General features: G+C 57.2%; 1 protein-coding gene across 18 annotated transcripts in view; it reads right to left on the reverse strand.

Annotated features, from left to right (window-relative positions):
* Positions 1–487: 487 nt before the first annotated feature.
* Positions 488–23,379, reverse strand: part of TTLL9 (tubulin tyrosine ligase like 9) — a 56,865-nt gene continuing 33,973 nt past the window's right edge. For 5 of the 18 annotated variants that reach the window (XM_051845138.3, XM_051845139.3, XM_051845135.3 and 2 more), the window contains 10 exons: positions 17,810–17,878; positions 17,102–17,176; positions 15,730–15,820; positions 14,182–14,222; positions 13,352–13,439; positions 7,636–7,694; positions 6,750–6,946; positions 5,451–5,564; positions 4,470–4,588; positions 1,059–3,551 (listed from right to left, as the gene is read on the reverse strand). In XM_051845138.3, the coding sequence (XP_051701098.3) occupies positions 3,415–3,551; positions 4,470–4,588; positions 5,451–5,564; positions 6,750–6,946; positions 7,636–7,694; positions 13,352–13,439; positions 14,182–14,222; positions 15,730–15,820; positions 17,102–17,176; positions 17,810–17,878 (990 nt within the window). In that variant the 3' untranslated portion in view covers positions 1,059–3,414. The other 13 variants (XM_089307215.1, XM_089307214.1, XM_089307216.1 and 10 more) reach the window with 10 other exon arrangements.

The following is a 23,379-nucleotide window of genomic DNA, read 5'->3' on the forward strand; positions in this document are numbered from 1 at the left end:
CCCAGGAGGGGATACAGAATGTGAAAAGCACAGCTTTTCCTGCTTGCTCCTGGCCTCCCAAGCCAGCCTGCTTTCAGCCTGGGGCTTCACAGGTTCACAAGCTTAGCTTCCAGCCTCATACAGGGAGGCACCGAGGGGCGCCGGTGCTGCCAGCTGGCTTGGATGCGTTCTGCAGAGAGCACCAAGCAGCTCCGCCTTCCTGATCCTTGTCTGTGTGAGAAGGGGGCGGCTCCAGCCCAGTGCCTTTCAGCTGGTGGTCAGAGGGCCCATGGCTTGCCGCAACGTGCACGTAGGGTGTTTTGGTGAGAAGGTGCATGGTAGGGCTCAGTACTGCCCTGTCTCTCAGTGACCAGTCTTAAGCTGCGCTTGCGAACTCTTGCTCCCAAAAGACCCCTTTCAGCACTGACCTTGTAAGAAGTCAAAATGCCAAAGCCAGGGGTCTTGGCTGAGTTAGCAGCCTGCCCTGAGCCAGGCCGGTAGCAGAGACTTTCCAAGGAAGGCCTGTGCCCATTTATTAGATGTGGTCTCGGGTAGCGGGGCTCGCTGCAGCTGTCCTCCTTGGGCCTGAACAAGCCAGTCCGTCAGGGTTAAAGGCCATCCAGTTTCTGGGATTGGCTGTCTCCTGGGGCAAAGATGCCCGGGGGCGGGGAATCCAGGGGCCAGGCCAAGCAGGCTGCTTAGCCAGCAAAGTTGTTGCCAGGCCAGCGGGAGGGAGGGAGGGAGGCTGCTGCCGCCATGCTGGAATCGGGCTGGGGAGAGGCCGGGGCCTCCCAGGGCCGTTTTCTCCAGTGGTAGTGGGCCTCAGCCCGAGGATTTCTTCTGGACTTGCAGGGAGTGGAACAGCTGCCTCAGCTGTGCTTCCCGATCATTCACACAGCCTGCAGGGGAAGAGAGGTGGCTGGGAGGGCTTGTTCACTCACCCTCCGGTGGGGGAGGGGACGGCAGAGCTGTGCGGCCATGCATAGCCTGGTTTGCATCGTGCTCCGCTCCTGGGCTCCCGTGGTCCTCAGATGGGTCATTCAGCAGTTTGCATGTCAGTCTTCTCACCTGGAAACCAAGACAATGCTCCCTGCTTGGGGGAGTGGACTTACGGGTTCCTGGGTCTGCTTCAGGAGCACCCAGGTGGACACCCTGCTGGAGCCTCAGGGACTCGTGGACACGCCCTCCGCCCCAGATCACACAGTAAGTGGAGCTGGGATCTGCACCTGGGCTGTCTGGTGCCAGTCACGCGTCAGCTGCTGCCCTTCGCTGCCTTTGCTCTCGGCTTTGCTCAGTGGGACACAGCTGGCACCTGATGGGTGCCCAGTGATTGTTAGCTTACTTTGCTTACCCAGCCCACGTGCCAGGCACAGTTGGGCGAGAGAGGACTCTGCCCCCCGGTGGCCCCGGCAGTCCCAGCACACCTGCGCTCCTTCATTTCCCGTTTGCTCCCAGCTCTGGCCCTGGAGCCCACCTGTGGTCAGTTCATCTGGGCACTCATGGCCGCAGGTACTGACCTGGAGGTGTCTGCCGTCCTTTTTAGCCCCTCAAACCCAGTCACTGCCTCCTAGGTCTCACAGACCATGAGACGTCACCAAACTGAGAACCCACTGTGCGCATCCCCAGTGCTCTCCAAGTCCACACCAGGGAACCCCAGCTCCTTTCCAACTCTCAAATCGTCATGTCCAACACACAGCCCCTGGAATTCTAGACTGAGCTATCTCCTGATCTCACCTGGTGTGCCTGACCACATCACTCACTCTATGGTACTTTCCCCAGCCCCAGGCAGCTCCTCCTATGCTGACCACCATCCGCCTGCTCAGTGGGAAACTTGGGGATAATTCTAGAGGCTTCCAATGCAGTGGCTTCAGAGCTGGGAACTACTGACCGTGGTCCAGCCAGACCACTGCATCTGAAAGCTCCCCGGCGAGTCTGGGCTCGCAGCCCACGGGAGACCCGGGTCCTCCATTTCTGCTCGGCAGCAGCGCTGATGGCTGCCGGTGCAGAGCTGGTGCCGCCGCCGCCGCCGCTGCCCTCCCCTTCCTGCACATGAGCCTCGCTGCAAGGCTGCGTCCCTGCTCCATCAAGGGCGGGGAGCCAACCAGGGGCCTTCGACAAGTTCATGGACAGATGAACGCAGCGTTCTCTCGTGGAGCCCTGAGAGCAGCACATGCAGCTGCCAGGCCTCGCCCGCTGGAGGCCCCGTACCTGTGAATGCGGCTGTCCAGGCTGGCAGGTCCCCGTGAATCCACCAGGCGCCTGCAGGCCTCCCAGTTACCCCAGGAGAGACCTGCAGAGCCCTCAGCAAACCAAGTCATTTGAAGCTGCCGGGCCGGGGGAGGTCTGTTACACCGCCAGTTACTGATTGGGAGCTTGTCAGAAAGGCTGCTCCTGGGCCCCGCCCCCACTCCTGAGTCAGTCCATGTTGTATAGAGTTCCAGTGACGCAGCCCCGGGGGTCGGCTGTGCCAGCATCACTCACAGGCTCCCTCTGCTCTCCGCAAGGCAGACTACTCGGCATCCCTGCAGTTCTGGCCAGCGAGATGCCAGCAGACGTCCCTGTGAGGGCTTCCTTTTGGGAATAAAAGAAGCCTTGACAAGAAGGTACTGGCTCTTACATCATCCTGTTTTTCCCACCTGGAACGAGGATGCGTTGTCCAGAGTTGAAGCAGTCATCTTGGAACTGTGAGGCAACAAGCATGGCCACTGAGCTGACCTGTCGCGCGTGCAAAGCAGGAAGAGGAAAAGCGAGGTCCCTGGGGTGGCGCACAGCCGTCATATCAGCCCTGGGCGTCCTACCCATGGCTTCCCGCGGCTCCAGACAAACCAGCCCCTCAGCTCACGATGGCTTCCAGGTGCTGGCGGCCAAACCCAATTCCAAGTCATACCAAACCCAAAAAAGATTTCATTCAAAATAAGGGGGACCGGCTCAGCGGGTTAATCTACCACTTGGGATGCCTGCATCCCATTATCAGAAGACCTGGTTCAAGCCCTGGCTACTCTGCTTCCAGTCCAGCTCCCTGCAGATGAGCCTGGGAGCAGGGGATGAGGGCTCAAGTACTCAAAGCCTTGCCACCCATGTAGGAGACCCAGATGGAGTTCCGGGCTCCTGGCTTTGGCCTGGCCCAGCTTCAGCTCTTGCAAACATTTGGGGAGTGAACCAGCAGATGGAAGATCTCCCTCTTTCTCCGTCTGTCACTTTGCCTTTAAAAAAAAAAAGCCAGGCACAAAATTTAAAAAGCAAATGACAAACTCAAGAAAGTATCTACCATAAGTTAGAGGGGTTGTATCTTTAGCATATTAATATCCGCAGACCTTACACACGTAGTACATTGTAAATAACCCATAGAAAAGCAGATGTGGAGTATGGCAGAAATACAAATCTAAAAAATTGAAACCACACCAGTAACCACTGGAATGCACACACAGTCACGAGTCAGCACTTCTGTGAAGTTGGCACAGTTTTTTCTTTGCAATCCACTGCCCGCAGATTTACCCAGTTTTTCTGGAAAGCAGTTTGGTTGTGATGAGTCCATGCTTTTGACCCAGCAATTCTACTTCTAGGAACCTGTCCTGAGGAAACAGCCCGGATTTCAGCCGCGCCGTGTGAGAAGATATTCCTCACAGTGTTATTTATAAAACGGGCGAAGTTGGAACTGTGCCAGATGTTCCGTTGTGAGAAGTTGGTTCCGTGAGTTTGGGCGGCCACTGCAGCTCGACTGCGGCAGCTGTATAGCAGTACGGTTTCTCACTCTGCCAAGGGGCAGGAGAGCACAATGGGCAGTCACTTGCATTTTGGAGTCAGGCCGACTAGCGTTCAAGCCCTGGCACACCACTTCCACCCGAGACTCCCAGGAAGCCGTGGGGCATCCAGAGACCATCTCCTCCCATCTAAAATGGCACTCAAAGCTGCCCTAGGTGAAATGAGATGTGTGTAAAATATTCAGTCAACACCTGGCCAAAAGTGCTTCCCATGGGAGGCTGCTGTTAGGACTCCCGCATGGAGAACAGCTCGTGGGAGAGGGCCCCGGAGCTCAGCCCGACGCCAGTGTTGTGAAAACGATGCGGTTCTGAAAACTGGAAGGAGATACGCCAGATTGTGAACGACATTTGTCTGCCTGGCTTTTTAAAAATTTCCTTTAGTTTTCAAATATTCTACAGCGAGTGAGAACAGTTTGTATAATTGGGGATGTTTTTTCACTTTTTAGAAACCAAATTTAAAGTCCTGAAGTCCTTGATTTCTGTTGAATTTTGTCTTCCGCCTAAGCCTTTTGGAGTCCACCTCCTGACAGGTTAATAATGACCTCCCTCTGCACGCCGGGCCACGTTCTAGAGCTCAGGGAGACTATTCCACGTCTGCCTTACAGTGAGGAGCAGAGCGGCCAAGTCCCCTGCTGAGGTCACACAGCGGGCGCTTTGCAGGTAGAGTTCGGACGAGGTGACCACCACGCCCAGCTGCCTGCCAGACCGCGGGCCACACTTCACACTTACCGAGGTGCGTGTTGGTCACAAAGTTCCCCACTGGGTCAGGAGCCCCCTCCTCTCTGCTGACAGGGCCGTCGTTCCACATGAGGTCAAAGCCCCCGACTCGCTTCTCCCTTCCCGTGAGTCTGGACAGGCAGGGGGTGCAAGGGTTAAAAGAGGTCCACCCGATGGGTTCCCAAGACCCAAGCCGGGCCCCAACCCCTCCTGAATCCTACGTGCCCTCAGTGACAAGCACCTGCTAGGGCTTCTATGTAGTCTGGGGTGAGGCCTGTCGTGTTCGCCACTGTAGTCCTGTGTGTAGCACAGGTCCACACGCAAGGGGCTCATGCATTTGTTGAACGAATAAGTGACGGTAGGTCTGTGGATGCTGAGGTTTGTCTGCCCAGCATGTTTCACCTCCAGTCCAAGGGTAGCTCAGCTCTTTGAGAACCCTTCCTTCCACCTTCACCCACAGCACTCAGGTGGGGTGACTCTGCCCCAGGGAGGTGGGCACAGGACCTATGCCTAGTCATTCAGAGTCACGGGGACTGGTTCAGGGAGAGGCACGTGGCTCGGTCCCCAGCCGCGAGGGCTCGCCCTCCAACATTTTCCGGAATGACTGGGGGAAGCTAACATGACGAGAGGGAGAGGAACAGGCGAAGCAACCGACACCGACCGAGCGCCTGGACCCACCCACTCCTGGAACCGCAGCCTGGGTCTTCCCAGCACGCACACAGCCTCGTCCTGAGGCCAGGCCGGTCACGGTACAGTGTCTCGGTCACTTCCTCTAACAACCCCGCGTGCAGGCACGTTTCCCATTTCACAGATGAGGAAGCAGACTGAGGTGACTGGTCCAGGGCCTGAGGGAAGCCCTAGGTTGGGTCTCAGCCCAGAGAGGCCAAGCCCTGTCCCGTGTGGATGCCTTGACTTTGCTGTGTGTGAGATGGGGGCCGCCAGGCCCCGCGTTCACACTCTGTCCGCACGGGGGAGCCAGGCCGGGGTCCTCACCTCCCCTCCATGTCCACCACATGCAGGGTGTCCTCCAGGAGGCAGGTCTTGAGCGCGTAGTCCTCCTGGCTGCTGGCCGTCAGCGACGGCGAGGCGTTCACCTCCAGGAGCCACCTGAGGGGGGCGCGGGACAGCCTTAGAGTCCTCGGGCCCTAGAGGCCCTGGGAGTTCGCCTAGAGGCTAGCCGGGGTGCCTGGGCTCTGCTCTCAGCTCAGCAGTGCCGCGAGGGGAGCTGGCGTCCTTGTGCCATCACTGATTTTCCTCCTTCTGACAGAGATGCGGGTGTAAGAAGAGTGTCTGCCCTGAGAAGGGGTTGCCGGTAGATGGCAGGGCCCCGGGCTGGGGAGGCTGCAGACTCCGAGCTGGAAAGGCCCTGGCCAGCTCCTGCGGGAGGGGGGCCCAGGATCGCAAGAGCATCCGATTTTCCTGAAGACCCCTGCATCCTGATTTTCATGTACACATCTCCCAGATTTCAGGTTGACACACAGAAACACCCTGAGGGCCAACCTCAAAGTGATCAGAGCTCAAAAGCAGCCCAAGGACCTGCAGCTGCCTCCTTGCAGACAGGAAGCTGGACTCAGAGAGGGCAGGGCAGGGGGCACCGGGGTCCCCCTTCCCATTGTTTCTCCATCCAGCAGCATTCACCCCAATGCCTGCAGCCACTCTTGATACAGGCAGCAAAGGAGAGAGGCTTTGAACCCCGCCCCACCCCCAAAGCCCTACCGCACCTTTAGTGACCCTGGGCAGGGAGTTGGGCTCCTGGAGGTGGGACCCCGGGCCTAGCTCCACCCTTGACCTTCAGCTCCCCAACCACCCAGGGGCCTTTGCCTCCCAATGCTGCTGCGTCACAGTAGGCCCTCACTGTGGTCCCTGGCAGCTCAGCAGTGAACGCCATTGCCGCACTGTTTCTCACGCAGCACTCTGCGTCCTCAAAGCACCAAGACACAGAGAGTGACAGCTTCTTACCTGCTAAAGCAGAGCAGCCAATCGGGACAGGGCTGCTGTGCCCTGCACTGCTCATTTAGCCCCCAAACAATTCCTTGACACGGAGGAGGCGCGAGGACCAACCAGACGCAGCCACGCACCTTCCCGGGGCCCTGGGCCCTGCACGTGGGAAGGTGGGGCCTGCCGTCGTGCTCATCCCCTAGCCCCAGGCCGGCCGATCCCGGGCTCCTCGTTTTGTGGATGGGCAAGAGGCACGGGAAAAGGAAGCGTGTTCAGGGTTACACGAGGAGGAAGTGGCTGCGCCCGGACTCAAAGGTGCAGAGCGTGTGAAACCCCCGAGGCCCCGGCACGTACGGCTTGAGGTCCTGGTCGATGAGGATGTCGTAGCCGTACAGTTCAAAGCAGTGCTTGTCACTGATGATCACCTTCTGCACGCTCTGCAGGCTCCTGATGAAGATGTTGTCCATGTCAGCGAAGAGCTCCTCCACCGCCTCGGGCCCGTGCTTGGACGCCAGGTACTGCCGGAAGCGCTGCAGCATCCACTTGCAGCCCTGTGCAGCGTGGAGAGCGGCGCGGCGGGCCCTTCATCTGACCGCACCCTGGGGGCCGCAGGAGTCCACCCGTCCCGCCCAGCCCCGAGGCCTGGGGTTAGGACCACTCCAGGTGTGCCCCTGTTTGTGGGACAAAGATTCTGCACGTCCACGGGGACTGGCCGCTCAGGATCCTGGAAGTCCCCGCCCAGGTGGCCTGTGCAGGACTCCTCGCTGGCCCTGCCTCCCTGAGAGCAGACCATACCAGCCCCGTGTGCATCCCAGGCTGTGGGTGGGGGACTGTGTGCACTGGGCCAGACCAGGATGGAGCCGGGGAGGGAGCAGCAGCGAGCAGGCGAGCTGGGCCCCTTTACCCCAGAAGTCTGAGGATTCCACATGCACACCTGCGGCGCAGGTTATACGCAGATTAGACGGCAGACAGGTGAGAAACTCCGTCTGTGTGGTAACCCCAGTGGAGTGCCACGGCAGAAGGATGAGGCGCATCTCATTCAGGGGTGCATTTGGTTTTACACGTTTAGACCCAAGAGAAACAGGCCTCCATCGCGTGCTTGCCCCAGGCCGTGCGTGCTGGAGGGGCAGGCCTGACCTCATTGGTGACCTTGAGCCCCCCCCCCCAGGCCATGCCAGGCTCCTCGCCACTCCACCCTGCCCAGCTGCAGCCCGTGGGTGGCCGCAGCCCGCATCCTCACCTTCTTCGGGTGGTAGTCGGGAGATGTCTTCTGGACAGCGACGTTGGTGAGGTGAACGTCTGGAAGATTGGTGGTCAAGGGCCAGTGTGGACAAGAGGAGGCGGCCCCACCCCACGGAGCCCCGAGGGACGGCACCCAGACCCCTGCTTGGGACCAGATGGGGAGAGGCCACACAACAGCTCAGAGGTCCCACACACGATCTCGGGAAGCAGACGAGACTGGGTTCAAGTCCTGCCTACTCCTCTACCGGCCGCTTCCCCACCCATGCAGCGGGGGAACGTAGCCGTTTGTTGGCCTCACAGGGCTGTTGGAAAGATCGGATGAAACACTGCATAGAAGGACCTGTATGCCGCCTGGCAAAGCTGATGTTAGTACTTTCCAACTCAGGAGTGAAAACTTCCTAGGCAGTAGAGACCCCGACGTGGGGCAGTCCTCCGGGGATAGACCGAGGGGCTCGGGCTGGGCGGCACTCTGTAGGAATTGTGGGGGTGGGAGTGGCCTTGAAGACCCAGCCCTGAGACCCTGCCTTCCTGTATCACCACCATCACCACCAGGGACCCTGACGTCGCTCAGCAGCACCCACAGCACCCCAAGACGAACAGGTGGAGACAGAGACGCGGCGGCCACCGAGAGCACGCCCTCCTTCCACATCCTCCCCTGCACTGCAAGCAGGATGGCCCCGTGCCTTGCGGAAGGACCAGGAGACGTGTGTCTGTTCAGATGCAACAGGGCGCAGGGCCCCAGCCTCTCTGGAGAAGCGGGCGTCATCTTCGGCGTGCTTCCCCCAAAACGTCTTCCTCAGAGCTTCAGAGTTCCTTTTCCCTCTCCTTCATGTTCTTCTGAATTTTTCCTGCATCAGTTGCAACAGCAGTGGCCCAGGACAGCTCACCCAGTAAGGGGCCCTGCTGTGTATGGCCAAGTGGTAGGAGAAGGTACTTAGGGCAAAGAGGAATCGGTCTTTTCAAATGGGGCAGGCACACCAGGATACCCATGTGCAAAAGAATGAGGCGAGACCCCCCCTTCCTCACACCAGACGAAAAATAACTCCAACCGGACCACATACCTGCACATAAAAGGCAAAACTGTAACATTATTAAAAGAAAATATAGGAATAAGTTGTCACGAGCCTGGGCTAGGCAGTGATTCTTAGATATGACACCAGAAGCAAAGGCAATAAACTAAATCCAATTTTATCAAAAGTAAAAACTTTTGTGCTTCATAGGACATTTTGAAGAAAATGAAAAGAAAAAAAAAAGTCCCAAAGAACGGGAGAAAGCATTTGCAAATCATGAACCTGATATGGACTAGCATCTGGAATACATAAAGAATTCTTGTAACTCAACAAGACAAAACCATCCAGTTTTAAAATGGGCAAAGGCACTGAGCACGTGATTCCCCAATGAACGGAGCTCAGTGTCATGAGTGACCAGAGAAACTCAAGGGAGAACCACTTCACACCCACCGGACACCAGGCTGCTGCAGCGAGAGGTGACAGGTGTTGGCGAGAATGTGGCGAAATGGGAACTGGGCGACACTGGAGGATGTGGAAAATGGTGCAGTACTTGGGGAAAATCTAGCAGTTCCTCAAAGGTAACCAGAGAGGGGCTGTGGTTAATCCTCTGCCTGCGGTGCTGGCATCCCATGTGGGTGCCAGTTCGAGTCCCAGCTGCTCCACTTCTGACCCAGCTCTCTGCTATGGCCTGGGAAAGCAGTAGAAGATGGCCCAAGTCCTTGGGCCCCTGCATTGATGGCCCCGGCATCAGATCAGCCCAGCCCTGGCTGTTGTGGCCATTTGGGGAATGAACCAGCAAATGGAAGACCTTTCTCTGTGTCTTTCCCTCTCGCTGTAACTCTACCTCTCAAATAAATAAATGTTAAAAAAAAAAAGTAACCATAGACTTTGGGGTGGCCACCAGGCCTTGTGGTAAGATGCCCGCCTCCCAGGGTGAGGGACTGCCTGGGTTTGACACCGGCTCCACCCACTCCAGGCTCATGCAGATTCTAGGAGGCAGCCATAAGGTCCCTGCCCACCACAGGCGAGACCTGGACAAAGTCCCTGGGCTCCCAGCTCAGTCCGGCCATTGCAGCACTTGGAGGAGAACTGCAGAAGGCAGGCCTCTCATGCTCTCAAATAAATAAGCAAACTTTAAAAACGCACACAGAGAATTACCACGTGACCAGAAAGTCCATCCCTAGGTACACAGGCATCCAAGAGAGAGGGACGCACCCGTCCGTGCACACACTTGTATGAGAAATGCCCACAGGCAGAAAGTGTCAGCAAAGCCCTGTCCCCAGGGGAGAAGCCAAGGGTGTGGCCACCTCTCTGGAGGCGGGCACAGCCGTGTGGTGCGATCGCCTTTGCAGCAAGGAGATGGGGAGCGCCCATGTGTGAAAGCAGCCGGTTGGAAGGCCACAGGCCGTACGGCTCCATCTGCATGAAGGCCCACCCGCTGAGGCGGAAACTGGCTGCCAACGCTGGGACACCGACAGCACTCCAAGATCGACCTCGGCGATGCCTGTGTGGGTACGGTGAGAGCCCTGTCACCGTGTGCTTCGGCGGTGAGCCGTGTGGGACGCGAGTTCTATCTCCATAGAGCTTAGGATATATTCCTGCACAGAAATTAGTTAGTGGTTGTTTAAAGAATCACAAGGGAAGAGGGCGCTCTGGCTGAGCAGCTGCTGGCTTCAGAGGGGCCCTCGCTGGCTCCCAGGACCCAGCCTCACCTGCTCCCGCCTTCCCCAGCCGCAGGCACAGGGGGCCAGCGGATCCTCCCCCTCCACACAGACCTCAAATCAGGTCCCCGGGGACCAGCCACGCGGCCAAGGGCGAACAGACTATCAGAACCAATTTGGAGAGAAATGCAGCCGGTGTGTTGTGAAATCTCGAGAGGGAAAAGCATCCTCTCAACTGAGAGACAACAAAGGCAACTGACGGACAGCTCCGGGGCCGGCTCCATAACAACGAAGGTAACCAGATGTCCAGGCAGAATGAAGGCGAGCACGGCCAAGACTGGAAGCGAACGTGGCGAGAGTCCTCTCACATCAACTGTTCACAGCGAGACGTCCCGGCTCTAATACACGAAGGCTATGAAAACATACGAGAAAACACAGCCGGCAGGAGCGCCTCGGGGAGCATGACCGCAGCTAGGAACCCGAGAGCCACCATTTCAAATGGACGGGAACTGGGCAAAATGCAAGTTGGAGGAGATGTGACCTCTCAGGCAAAGCTCTGCTTCCTCAAGTCAGTCATTGCATTTCCAACCTTTTTGTTTGGAAAAATTCAAAACTCACAAAACAGTCGCGAGAATAGCGTAACAAGCGGTCACGTGCACGCTCCTCCTGGCCGTGACCATGTTCCCAGAAACGGTCTTCTGACAATGGCTGTCACCAGTACCGGGCGGCTGCGGTGACCTGGACGGCGTCAGCGGGCAGGTAAATACAGAACTTCCGGAAAACACCTGGCCAGGAGCCCTCAACCTGTGCTTATGTCTCCGACTCCTTCCAAAGGAAAAACAAACACAGCAAAAGGTTTGCAGCGCTGTCTGTTACACTAGCAAGAAACTCAATGCTTCCCAAATGGCGCGTTAAGTCCATGCACTGCAGTATTTTGTAGCAATTAAAAAGAAGTTACAGCAAATGTAACTTCTGATGATAATGGTTAGGGCAAAAAAGATTATATTTATACCTGGGGATCGCTCATATTAAAGGCAACTGACAAGCAAAGAATCTATAAATGAACCTGGAAGAGTGAAGCAGCTGATGGATCTCTGGCTCTCCTCCTCCTCTCTGCAACTCTGCCTTTCAAATACACAAATCCTTTTTAGAAAAAATAAATTGGAGGCCAGCACTGTGGCCTAGTAAGTTAGGCCTCTGCCTGTGGCACCAGCATCCCCTATGGGCGCCGATTCGTGTCCCAGCCGCTGAGTGACCCCTGCTGCCTCCTGGGGCCTGCGCTAGCAAGGAGCTGGAGTCAGGAGCCAGAGCCAGGTCCTGAACCCCGACACTTGAGGGATGTGGGCATCTTAACCAGCACCCCAACTTTTAAGCTAAAGATTTGCTCCCTTCTATACTATTTTAAAAGCTGGTTTGTAATATCTGAGGCAGATACAGCCAAATATTAATATGGTACATACACGAGTTTCTATTATAGTCTTTGCTGCAGTTTTCTATGTAGTTTAATATTTTAAGATTAAAAAAATAAAAAACAATTTAAAAGAAGGGGTGGAAGATGATGTGTATTCACTCTGTGCAAACAGCGAGGCCTTATTAAATAGAAGGCAGCCTGGGAGAGGCTCAGCTTGTTCAGCAGGTCCCCACGCTGCCCAGAGAAGTGCAAACACTCTGGACGGGGAGTCAGGACACTAACATTTGCTGAGGGCTCCCTCTGGGTAGGCCCTGTTCCCTGCTCTCTGTATTATTTAATTTAATTATAAAAAACAGGGGGCAATAAAACCCAACTCAAACAAATGTGATAACCCGCATGTCATCAGAATTACAAAAGTGAACAAACATATTGGAAAAGAAGAAGCCAAAATAGAAAAAAGAAATTATAAAAACAAACACTCAGAGGGGCCTAATCTCAGCCTTAGAGGCAACGCAAAGGCATGTCCTTGGACACACACTTAATTGAATGATTAGGTCAAGGCTGAGACACTGGCTGGGTTGCCCATGCCAGCAGCAGCAGCACCTGCCGTTACTGTATGCAAATTATCCCCCCACTCCCAGACGCTCTAGACTGCCCAGTGAGCTCAAGCGTTTGCGCATTCTCTGAGGCTCAGGCCTAAACATCTTAAAAAAAAAAAAAAAAAAAAGTTTAGGGGCTGGCATCATGGCGTAGTGGGTTAAAGCTGCCACCTGCAACATTGGCATTCCATATCCATGCTGGTTCAAGTGCTGGCTGCCTTTTTTTTTTTTTTTTTTTTTTTAAGATTTATTTGAAAAGCAGAGCCATAGCTCTCTGCTATGACCTGGGAAAGCAATAGAAGGTGGCTCAAGGCCTTGGGCCCCTGCACCCACATGGGAGACCCAGAAGCAGCTCCTGGCTTCAGATCGGCGCCAACTCCGGCCATTGTGGCCAATTGGGGAGTGAACCAGCGGATGGAAGACCTCTCTGTCTCTCCCTCGAACTCTTTCAAATAAATAAAACAAGCCTTTAAAAGTAAAACGAACAGCTGCATAGTATTCTGATGTAGAAACGAGCCATTCGTTCCACTGATTCCTTTGCTGACACGAGGCTGCTCTGTCCTGTGTCGTGGGTGCACCTGTAGGATAGATGTCCAGGACCGGCGCACTGCTGAAGCAGGGTGGTGCCAAGTGTCTTGTGACAGACATCTGCCAGACTGCCTTCTAAGGGGCGGGACCGTTTTACTCCCCTGCCAGCAACTCGTGGACTCCCCCAGCCTTGCTGGGCTGGGCGACAATGGCATTGTGTTAGAATGAATGAGGGACTGAAGACAAAGCACACAAAAGGGCGCAAATGAATCAACGCGAGCCCACCACCAAAACCATCATCAGGGAGCGCAGTGTGGGGGGGGGGGGGCTGCTCCCCTGGGACCTCACAAAACTGGAGCTCCCACAGGGAAAGGCCTGGGCCTGTCTTGTCCACCCCATGTGCAGCTCGCCCAGAGCCCTGCGGGCAGCCAGACGACGTCTGCAGGGTGAAGGGGTGTGTGCAGGGCTGCGGGCGGCAGAGAGGGGCAGGTGGATGCCAGGATACACTGGTCGTCAATGCTGTTCAGCGTGAAGCGGGTGTTGGAGAATCGGGCGAAGCCGTCGCGGTAGAGCCAGGCCCGCAGGGGGATGTACTGAGATGGAGGTGGGAGAGAGGGAGAGACGGGGGAGGAGCATGCAGGTGAGCTCGCACCCTCCCGCCGCCTGTCCTCCCCTCCCCCCATCCCGTGCCATCCCACAAGCACCTGCTCCCGCAATGGCCTCTCCAGGGCAAGGGGTACACAAGAGGAGAACGGATGGGCCCCCTTTGTGCTCCTCTGCTCCAGGGACACCCACCTGCCTGCGACATCCAGAACAGTGGCTAAGCCCATCTCAGCCACCCCTGTGCCTGGCAGAGGAGTGCGCCAGGCTGGTTTGGCTGTGTGCTGAGTGAATGGCTGAACGGATGGATGGGAGGAAGACAGCGACTCCCCGGTTGGGTGTGGGCCCTGGGGCCAGGCTGCCTGGATTTGGATCCCAGCTCTGCCACTCACCAGCTGTGTGACCCTGGGAAAGTCCCCAGACTTCTGTGTCTGTTCCCGCCTACAATATTAGGATAGTCACAGAATCTACCTCACTGGGTTGTTAGGGGGACTAGATGAGGTAGGAGCTGCTGAGTGGGAAGGTGTTAACAGACACCCACTGGGGTGACTATAGAACACCGAGTCAAGGTCAGGGACAGATCCAGGCGCTGGGCATCCCAGATGGTCAACCTCGGGGACGTCCCCCCGGGGCTCAGCAGCTAAAACCGACAGGCTCACGTATGCTGCTCCCGGCGCGGCCTCTGCCCATCCCCCCAACCCCCACTAGAGCGGGCCCCTGCCCCGGTTTACTCACCGACATCACCAGCACGTAGACGCGCAGGTCAAACTTGCGGCCTGTGGGGAAGACAGAAAGTGCATTCACAGGGTGTCAGGCACTGGGAGAGACTCGGGATGGACACGGCAGGGGACAGACATGGCGCCCACCTTCAGAGAGCTCCCCATAACCCACACAAGGCACAGGAGAGGGTGCCCTGTGGCAGGGCAGTGCTGGGGGAGAGATCAGGCGCTCAGGGGCTGAGGCAGACCCCACAGGAGGGGGGGACTCTCGGGGTTTAGTTCAGAGTGTGGAGCAGCCTCAGGCAGGAGGCACCAGTGGACAGGGGCCCCGGGGGACAAAGAGCTTGGGCCACGGGCAAAGCGGAAGGAGATGCAGTCGGTGAGGCTGGCAGAGGCTGGGTCACACACGATCCTTGGGCGTCTTCCACCAACCACGGGGAGCCACGGCAGGGTTCCGAGCCTCAGCACGGCAGTGAAGGGGACCAGAGCAGTGGAGCATCAGCGAGGACCGGGATGCAAGCCAGAGGGGTGGCCAGCAGCTTCAAGAGCCGCGCTGCTGACAGTGAAGAATCCAGGGAGGGGAGGCCACGCCCAGAATCATTCTCGGTGGGTGTGGAGGGGCTGTGACCCAGACCAGTCGGAGAGGCTGGGGGATGAGTCGGATCTGGGGGAGGTGGCAGAGTTTGACTGTGGGGCTCGTTGGGTTGGAGTTGCTGGTTGACTTCCAAGGGGGAGTCGCCAGCTGCTGGACATCAAGATCTGGGGTTTGGGGCCAGGGTCTCGACTAGAGACAGAAAGCTGGGAGTCGCTGCCATCTGGGTGGTGTTTAGAGCCAGGAGACAGGACAGGACACTGGGGGAGGGAGGAGAGAAAGAGATCTAGGAACCCCCCCGCCCCGTGGGGGAGTCACTGCCGGAGGCAGGACAGAGGCAGGTGGCATCAACACTGCTCTACTGATGTGCTTCAGTCCACAGCGCCCCATGGTGGCCCCTCCCCCACACCAGAGGTGTCTGCAGGTCGCGGGCCCATGTGGAAGCAGAAGCAGGGGCCGTCCATCACCTGCCAGACCTCAGGAAGAAGGCACGTGCCCACCTGGCCCCTGCACTCTGCTCCCACAGGTGACTCCTGGCTGTCCCCCGTCACTGTCACCACTGAGGACCCTCCCTGACCCCCAGGTCACTCTGTGTCCCTTCACCCTGCTTGACCCACTTCCTAGCACCCACCACTGCATGGGGCTGTCTGTCTCTGGGACCTATGTTCCCTGAGCGCAGGGTGGCAGTAGGCACCCGGGACAGAGGCTGGCACCCAGTGGGCACCTCGCAAGCATCTGCTGCGTGGTGCATGGATAGGCAAGCCGGGTCTTGCAGAAGGGGGCCAGCAAGGGCGTTGCCAGCCAGAGGGAACAGCCCGGGCAGTGGCTAGGAGGGGAGAGTGCAGGCCAGGCCCCTATACCCCGTCACGGCCAGTGTCGTGCTGTGCCCTTGGCAGATGCCACTCAAGGCTTGTTGACTGACTTTTGGACCGGCTGAGGGTAGAAGGCCGGGGGGTGGAGCCCACGCCTCACCTCCTATCAGGTAGGGGTTTTCAATGTAACGCTGAGCCACGTAGTTCTCCACAGGGATCTCGTCTTTTTGCTCTTCGGAAGTTCTCGGTTCCTAGCGGTCATGATCACTGTTAACGTCCGCTGGGCGTTTCCCAGGGGATGCGCCCTCCAGGGACGTACTACCGTGACGCCCATTTCACAGATGAGAAACAGAAGCACATGGAGGGAGCCTGGCGTGCCCGGGTCACTGAGCTGGTCAGTGGTACAGCTGGGGTGAGGATTCAGTCTCAGCCCAGGACCTGAGCATGTGACCCCTGTGCCTGGGCTGCCCGGGGGACAGCCCTGGGCCTCCCGGGGGACAGCCCTGGGCCGTATGTGCCTAGTTTTACTCCAACTGATTAAAAGTAAATGAAATCAGATAGGCTTTTGTAACGGGGACAAGTGTTTGGCACAGCAGTTAAAACACTACTTGGGATGCCTGCATCACGTCGCATGACACCCAGTTGGAGTCCTGGCTCTGTTTCCAATCCAGTTTCCTGCTGATGTGCACCCTGGGAGGCAGTGGGTGATGGCCAGCAGGTGGGTGGTCCCTGTCACCCATGTGGGAGACCCAGACTGAATTCTGGGCTCCAGGCTTCTGCCTGCTCCAGCCCTGGCTGTTGCAGACATTTGGGGAGTGAACCAGTGGATGGAAGACTGGTTTTCTTTCTGTCTGCCTTTTAAATAGAATGAAAATAAATTTTTAAAAAAATTCTAAACAAAATCACGCTCCAACATGGATGAAACATGAAGACGGCGTGCTCAGTGAATTAAGCCAGACACAGGATGAGTATCGGGCGTCCACCAACACGAGGTTCCCTACAGGAAGCAGGGATGGGGAGCTGCTGCTTGCTGGGGACCGAGTCTCGGCTGGGAAAGGTGACGCACTCTGGAGCTGGACGGTGGGCATCGCTGTGCCGTGGCACGGAGCCGCACTCTGCATTCTGGCTAAATGGCCAGTTCCATTTGTGTATGGTTTCCCACGCTTAAATAAAAGGGACAAAAAGATTTAAAATTCGCTCCTTCAGGGCCCCCCAGCCACCTGCCGGGGCTCGGTGTCATGAGGCTAGTGGTCCCCAGGTCGGGGAGCTCAGGCACACAGCATTTCCAGGAAGTTCTCCGGGCAGTGAGTGCTCCCCAGACCACGCGACAGGCCCTGGGACAGCCCTCTCCCCCACCACACCCCCACTGTCTGCAAATCCCTCCCTGCCCACTGTCCCCTTTCCAACGTGGGGGAACGAGGCCCAGTGGCAGGGCCGCCTCCTCCAGCCCCCACCCCAGGGCTGCGTCAGCCAAGGGCAGCCGGGCCTGGCCTCCCCCCCGACCCCTGCCACCCCCCCCCACCTCTACTCACATGGCTGCTGCAGAGGTTGATGGTGCTGCGGGCAGGCTGCAGCTCCAGGCTGGCGAGCTTCTTCCCCACGGTGCCCTGACAGTTTCACAGGAGGAGTCAGGTATGGGGGAGATGCAATTATTGAGCGCCTGCTGTGAGCCTGCTGGTGCAGAGGGTGCTCCTCCCACACACCCACACCACCATCACTTCTGAGGTTCAGAGGCTTCGGTAATCTCCCCTGAAACCACAGAGCTGTCGAGGGGCAGAGGCAGGATGGGAACCAGCAGGTGCACAGCGCAAGGGCGATGTCTGGGCAGAGACGGAGCCGTCTCCCAGGCCCCAGCGCAGTCCAGACCAGAGGAAGTCAGCCAGCCAAGCTCCCCCCAGCCACGTGAGCAGGAGGACCAGATCAAGAACACGGGCTGAGCGCTCCCCACGTGCCAGGCGCCGCTCCATTCGTGGGGTTTGATGTGCAGTAACGCACCACGTCCTTGGCAGGTACTGCTACTATCCCCACCCACTGGGGCACCGAGAGGGGAGTAACTCGCCCGCCCGCCATTGCATGGCCATTGAGTGGCAGGCTCAGGATTCGGAACCAGAGCCACACTCCCAGGGCAGGCCAAAGGGCAGAGCTCTGGGCCAGCCTCAGAGCTGAGGGAAGAGAGACGGCTCCTCCCCCAAGCCGGGCAGAGAAAGGCGTGGGACGAGGGGCTCTGGGGGCAGGCTCACCTTCCTCCAGTCCATGATGTCCTTTAGCCTCCGGAAGAGGAAGATGCCCTTCCCCTGCGACCGGGCTACCTGGGACAAGGACAGGGGCAGAGAGGCCACTCAGCGCTGCATGGCTGCTCCCCTGCACCCGTCTCCCACACCCAGAGGGCAGCCCGCTCTGCCCTGAAGGGGCTGGAACAACAGAAAAGGTGCTAAGCACGGGAGAGCGGGAAGGGGGGAAGAGAGGGGGAGACTTCGCTCACAAAGATGTGCATCTGCATGAATAATGCAAGAGAACAGACAATTAAAAAACCATTTCTAACAGTCCTGGGAACATTTCATCCAGTTCTTTTTTTGGAAATCAATTTGCCTTCCTAATTAGGTTTTGCTTCGGCTAATACCGCAATCAGCCTGCCTTCGCTGAACCCGGTGTGGGTAATTCTCAGCCTCCGAGTCCCTGGTGGCAGAATCCCTCACGTCCTGCGGAGCGCTCCTCCAGCGGTCACCGCCTGGCCTCGCACTCTCACACTGCCAGGGAGCTCGCTACCCTCTCCCACCCCAAACGGTACATAGTAGGTGCCTACTGTGTGCTGAACCACGAGACAGTGGTAACCCAGGCCTTGTGGAATGTTCACGGTCTCACTGTGCTAAGCTAAACTTCGCCAGTCTAGTTCTGGCTTCTAGAATCTCCTAGAAAAATGGGATTCCTGGGTGCCAGCAAAGCCCTTTAATTACCTGCAGCCTCTGAGCAGGTGCAAACTCACTCCCCTCTGTTCTCCCCTGGGTGTGGCCCCCGAGCCCCCTGTACATTGCAGGGCACACACAATAGGCAGGTGTGGCTGTACAGGTTGACCACGACAAGGGGCCCTGCTCTGCCTGCTGTGCCACGCACCCTGAGGGTGCCCAGAAGATGGGGTACCCAAAAGACTGTGGGCCATAGGCAAGGGCTTAAGGACAACCAAGCAGGCACAGCACTTTGGGAAAGCACCCGAGCCACGGCTTCCAGCAGTCCTCAACTTTGCAAGACTTGGATGGGCACTTGGTAAAGGAAGACTGCTCAGCGTCAACACGGGAGCAGGTGCGTGACGGCACCAGCCACCCGGGAAGCACAGATGAGATTCCCAGTGTGGTATGACTACGCCCTCCCTGAGAACAGCTAGAACAACAGACACCACCAAGTGCTGGGCAGGATTTGGAGAGCCTGAAACTCTACTCACGGCAGGTGGAGTGTGCGCTGCAGGGAAACCCTTAGGTGGCATCCTCAAAACTACGACTCAGCAATTCCTCTCCTAGGCACCCGCACACCCGGACACAGACACCCACAGCAGCACCATTCGTAACTGCTCCAGCCTTGAAACTCCCAAATGGATACACGTTGGCCCCATGGACTGGGATACGACCATGACCGACTGTCACTGGTTAACAAACACTCCCATCAAGAAGACGAACCGTATGACACTGAAGGGGAGGAACCAGACACGATGGAGTCCTACTCTGACTCTGCGCATATCAAGTCTGGACAGACAAACTGAGCCTATGCCACAACTGGCCCGGGGCTCTGTGCACGGAAGGGGCCCGAGGGGCTTCTTTGCTGATGACCTGGCTGTTGGTTACTTGAGTGCACTTACTTTGTGAACATTCAGATTGGACTCCTACTTCCACTCCAAGTACCTCTTTAGGCTCACACATTCTGGTCTGGGAGCCACACCCACCCCTGCTGCCCTCGCCACAGCCAGTCCTTTCCTGGCAGCAAAGCCCAACCTCTCACGGCGGAGACAGAGGCCAGATACTGGTTTTCCTGGCTCCCCTTGCAACTGGTAGACCCACTTTTGGCCAATGAAACCTTGGAAGACATCTGTCTGGCAATCCTGGGACAGATTTTTCTCCTTGTTAAATGCATGGGGGGAGGGGGGGTTGGCGCTACAGTGCAGTAGGTAAAACCGCCACCTGCAGTGCTGGCATCCCATAGGATGCCGGTTCGAGTCCCAGCTGCTCCTGACTGCGCTCTCTCCTATGGCCTGGGAAAGCAGTAGAATATGGCCCAAGTGCTTGGGCCCTGCACCCACGTGGGAGACAAAGAAGCTCCTAGCCCTGGATCAGATCAGCTCCAGCCCTTGTGGCCATTTGGGGAGTGAACTAGCATAAGACCTTTCTCTTTGGGCTGGTGCTGTGGCATAGTGGGTAAAGCCACCACCTGCAATGCTGGCATCCCCTATGAGTGCTGGTTCAAGTCTCAGTTGCTCCATTTCCAATCCAGCTCTCTGCTATGGCCTGGGAAAGCAGTGGAAGATGGCCTAAGAACTTGGGCTCCTGCACCCATGTGGGAGACCTGGAAGAAGCTCCTGGCTCCTGATCAGCCCAGCTCTGTCCTTTGTGGCCAACTGGGGAGTGAACCAGCGGATGGAAGACCTCTCTCTCTGCCTCTCCTTCTCTGTGTAATTCTTTCAAATAAGAAAATTAAAAAAAGAAAAAAAGACCTTTCTCTCTGGCTCTGCCCCTGTTTAATTCTACCTTCTAAATCATTTAAAAAAAACGCATCAGGAGGCCGGCGCCAGGGCTCAATAGGCTAATCCTCCACCTGTGGCGCCGGCTCCCCGGGGTTCTTGTCCCAGTCGGGGTGCCGGAATCTGTCCCAGTTGCCCCTCTTCCAGGCCAGCTCTCTGCTGTGGCCTGGGAGTGCAGTGGAGGATGGCCCAAGTCCTTGGGCCCTGCACCCGCATGGGAGACCAGGAGAAGCACCTGACTCCAGGCTTCGGATCAGCACGATGCGCCGGCTGCAGTGGCCATTGGAGGGTGAACCAACGGCAAAGGAAGACCTTTCTCTGTCTCTTTCTCACTGTCCACTCTGTCAAAAATAAATAAATAAAATGCATCAGGGAGGAAGGTGACATGGGAGGAAAGGCCTGGTTCCTGTTTTCTTTAAATGCTAATTGTCTGCGGAAGTGCCGCCTGCAGTTCCAACAGCCACCTCCACAAATGATCACCGATATTCCCAGGCCCCTGTATTCTCCAGGGCCCCACGGGCAACCCAAGGCAGAGTCCAAGCCCCTCGATCCGGGGGCAAGCCTTAGGGACCGTCACGATAGTGTCCAGCCGCAGTGACGGTGTGTGGGTTGCAGCACTGGATCCTAAAGGCAATGCAGCTCCCGCCTGGCTCTCTTGCCGGGAGGGCGTTACCCTTGAAGCCCAGCACCATGCCGCGTGGGAGGGGCGGAGGGACACTTCATCTTCCCGCCCTCTGCAGAGGCTCACACCTCCCGCCACCGCCACCGGAGGCTCCTGAGCCACAAACAAGGCAGCACTGGCGCTTCAAGTCACTACGCTTTGCGGGCTGTGTCACTCAGGCGGAGGAGCCAGAATGTGACTCCAGGACCCTGAGGTTGTAACGCCAGTGGCGAACTTCTCCGGGGTCCACGCCGAGCCAGGCACCAAGACCTCCACACATGCCCACGTCAAAGCTCCAAAAGGAGGCCTTCGGGCAGAGGCACTGACACGACCCCCAGGGCTCAGCCAAGAACAGCGAGGAGCCAGGAGGCTGCGCACATGCCCAGTCACCTGGCCAGCAGGACACAGCGCTAGGGGCACCCAAAATCGTGACACCACACGTGCGGGGCTGCTTCCGGGAGCATCTGTCTTACTTGATAACGTGGTATAAAACGCTGGCTCCTGAATTATGTCTCTTCCAAAAAGATTATTTTTGCTAGGAAACAATATTTGAGTGGATTATTAGAATGAACTATACCAGCTGTGGCCACTCAGTCCTCGTCCCGTGTCACCACTGTTCTGTCCCTGCTAGAGGCCACACTCACCAGGTGTTGAGCAGTCAGGGGTCTCCCACACAGCTATTCCCCCCATCCCTGCTGACAGGACACGCTGCTTCCCATTTAGCTCAACCCCTGCGTCCTCTGGGGAGGTCTGAGCCCCCCATTGGGGTTCCATGCCACTGCCACATGATTGGCCAACAAAAGTCTGCTGCAAGGACTTCTGGGAGGAGCTTCATCTTTTCCAAAAGGGACCCAAGGCCAGGGAGGCGGGAGGGGTGTGGCTAGAGCTGTGTCAGCCACCCTGTGACCGAGAGGCGCGAGCCGCCTGCAAATCGTCCCTGGAACTGCCCTTTCTCCATTGGAGGACACTCCCCAAGGTCTGTAAGCTCACATGAGAGATGGACTTCATCTTTATCTTCACTAATTCCTACCCAGATTGTCGCGTTTCCAGCAGAAGGAATTCTGCTATGCGTGCGGGCAGCACATCACAAGCTATCAGCGGTGCCAGTGACGCTGCCATCCAGAGCAATCGGCCATTTTCACATTATGTTGCAATCACTGCCGCGGTCTCAAAGGACGGTGCACGCCCTACACGACCTGGAGCCAGCGATGGTTAGCGTTGAGTACCGTGGCACAGAGAACGGCTGAACAGCTTGTGAGGGGGCAGCGAAGTCGTGCCCCACAGGCCTCCAGCGCAGGAGAGCAGCGGGCCGAGCACCACGCGGTGTTGACGTCCTTGCCAGGGGCTGCTGCCCGTTCCGGAGACACAGGGGAGGACCCCGACAGCGACTTCCCTGGGGCCTCCCTGGGGCCTGGCTGGACTCACCCTCAGGCTGCACTTGATCTAGGAGCTTCCACTCTCCCTGGCCCCTTGCTTCTTCCCCTCTCTCCTCTCCACTCCGAGGTTGGACGCTCTCCCCGCCTCACCCTGCTCCCTCTCCACTTTCTCCTACAGGCAAAACTCTGGCGCATTTCGGGGCACAGTGGGTTAAGATGCCAGCATCCCACATTGGGGTGCCAGTTCAAGTCCCGGCTACCCTGCTTGCCATCCAGCTTCCTGTCGATGCACCTGGAAAGCAGAGGAAGATGGCCCAACACTTGGACTCCTGCCATGCACATGGGAGACCTGGAAGGAGTTCCAGATGCCTGGCCCCAGCCTGGCCCAGCCATCTGGGAAGTGAACCAGCAGATGGAAGATCTGTCGCTCTGCCTTTCAAGTAAATAAATAAAAACGAATCTTTAAAAAAAAAAAAAATGCCTCTGGTATATTTAGCCTTGTCTTGTGGTTGTTTCTTGGAGGACCCAGAGTAACAGTTTGGTAACTATTTTTAAATATAGTTTGTTTTTAAAACATTTATTTAAAGGCAGAGTGAGGGGGAGAGCAGGACGGTGGGAAGGAAGGACGCGGTGGCAGAGAGGGAGGTCTTCCAGTCACCGGCTCATTCTCCAGATGTCCACACCGCCTACGGCTGGGCCAGGCTGGAACCTCTACTTGGACGATCTACTGCCTTCCCAGGCACATTGCGGGAAGCTGGCTTGGAAGCACAGGAACTCAAATTGGGGTTGTGATATGGGTAAGGGCATCCCAAGCAGGGGCTTAGCCTGGCATACCTCCACCTGCTCGTTATTTTAACAGATGTGTCTATGGGGTACAACGTGGCAGTCTGGTCCGTGGATTCAGTGTGTGCCAATCCCCTTCTCTCCCTGTCAGGACTCCGTGCTGGGAGTCTGAGCTCCTTGCTTGTAATTGCTTTCTTTTATAAACAAACATTTTGTGTTTGAAGCCACTATTCTTGGGGGCCGGCACTGTGGCAGAGCGGGTGACAT

Source organism: Oryctolagus cuniculus, chromosome 11 (assembly GCF_051225735.1).
Source record: "Oryctolagus cuniculus isolate XC-2025 breed Fujian yellow rabbit chromosome 11, ASM5122573v1, whole genome shotgun sequence".
Lineage (NCBI taxonomy): Eukaryota > Metazoa > Chordata > Mammalia > Lagomorpha > Leporidae > Oryctolagus > Oryctolagus cuniculus.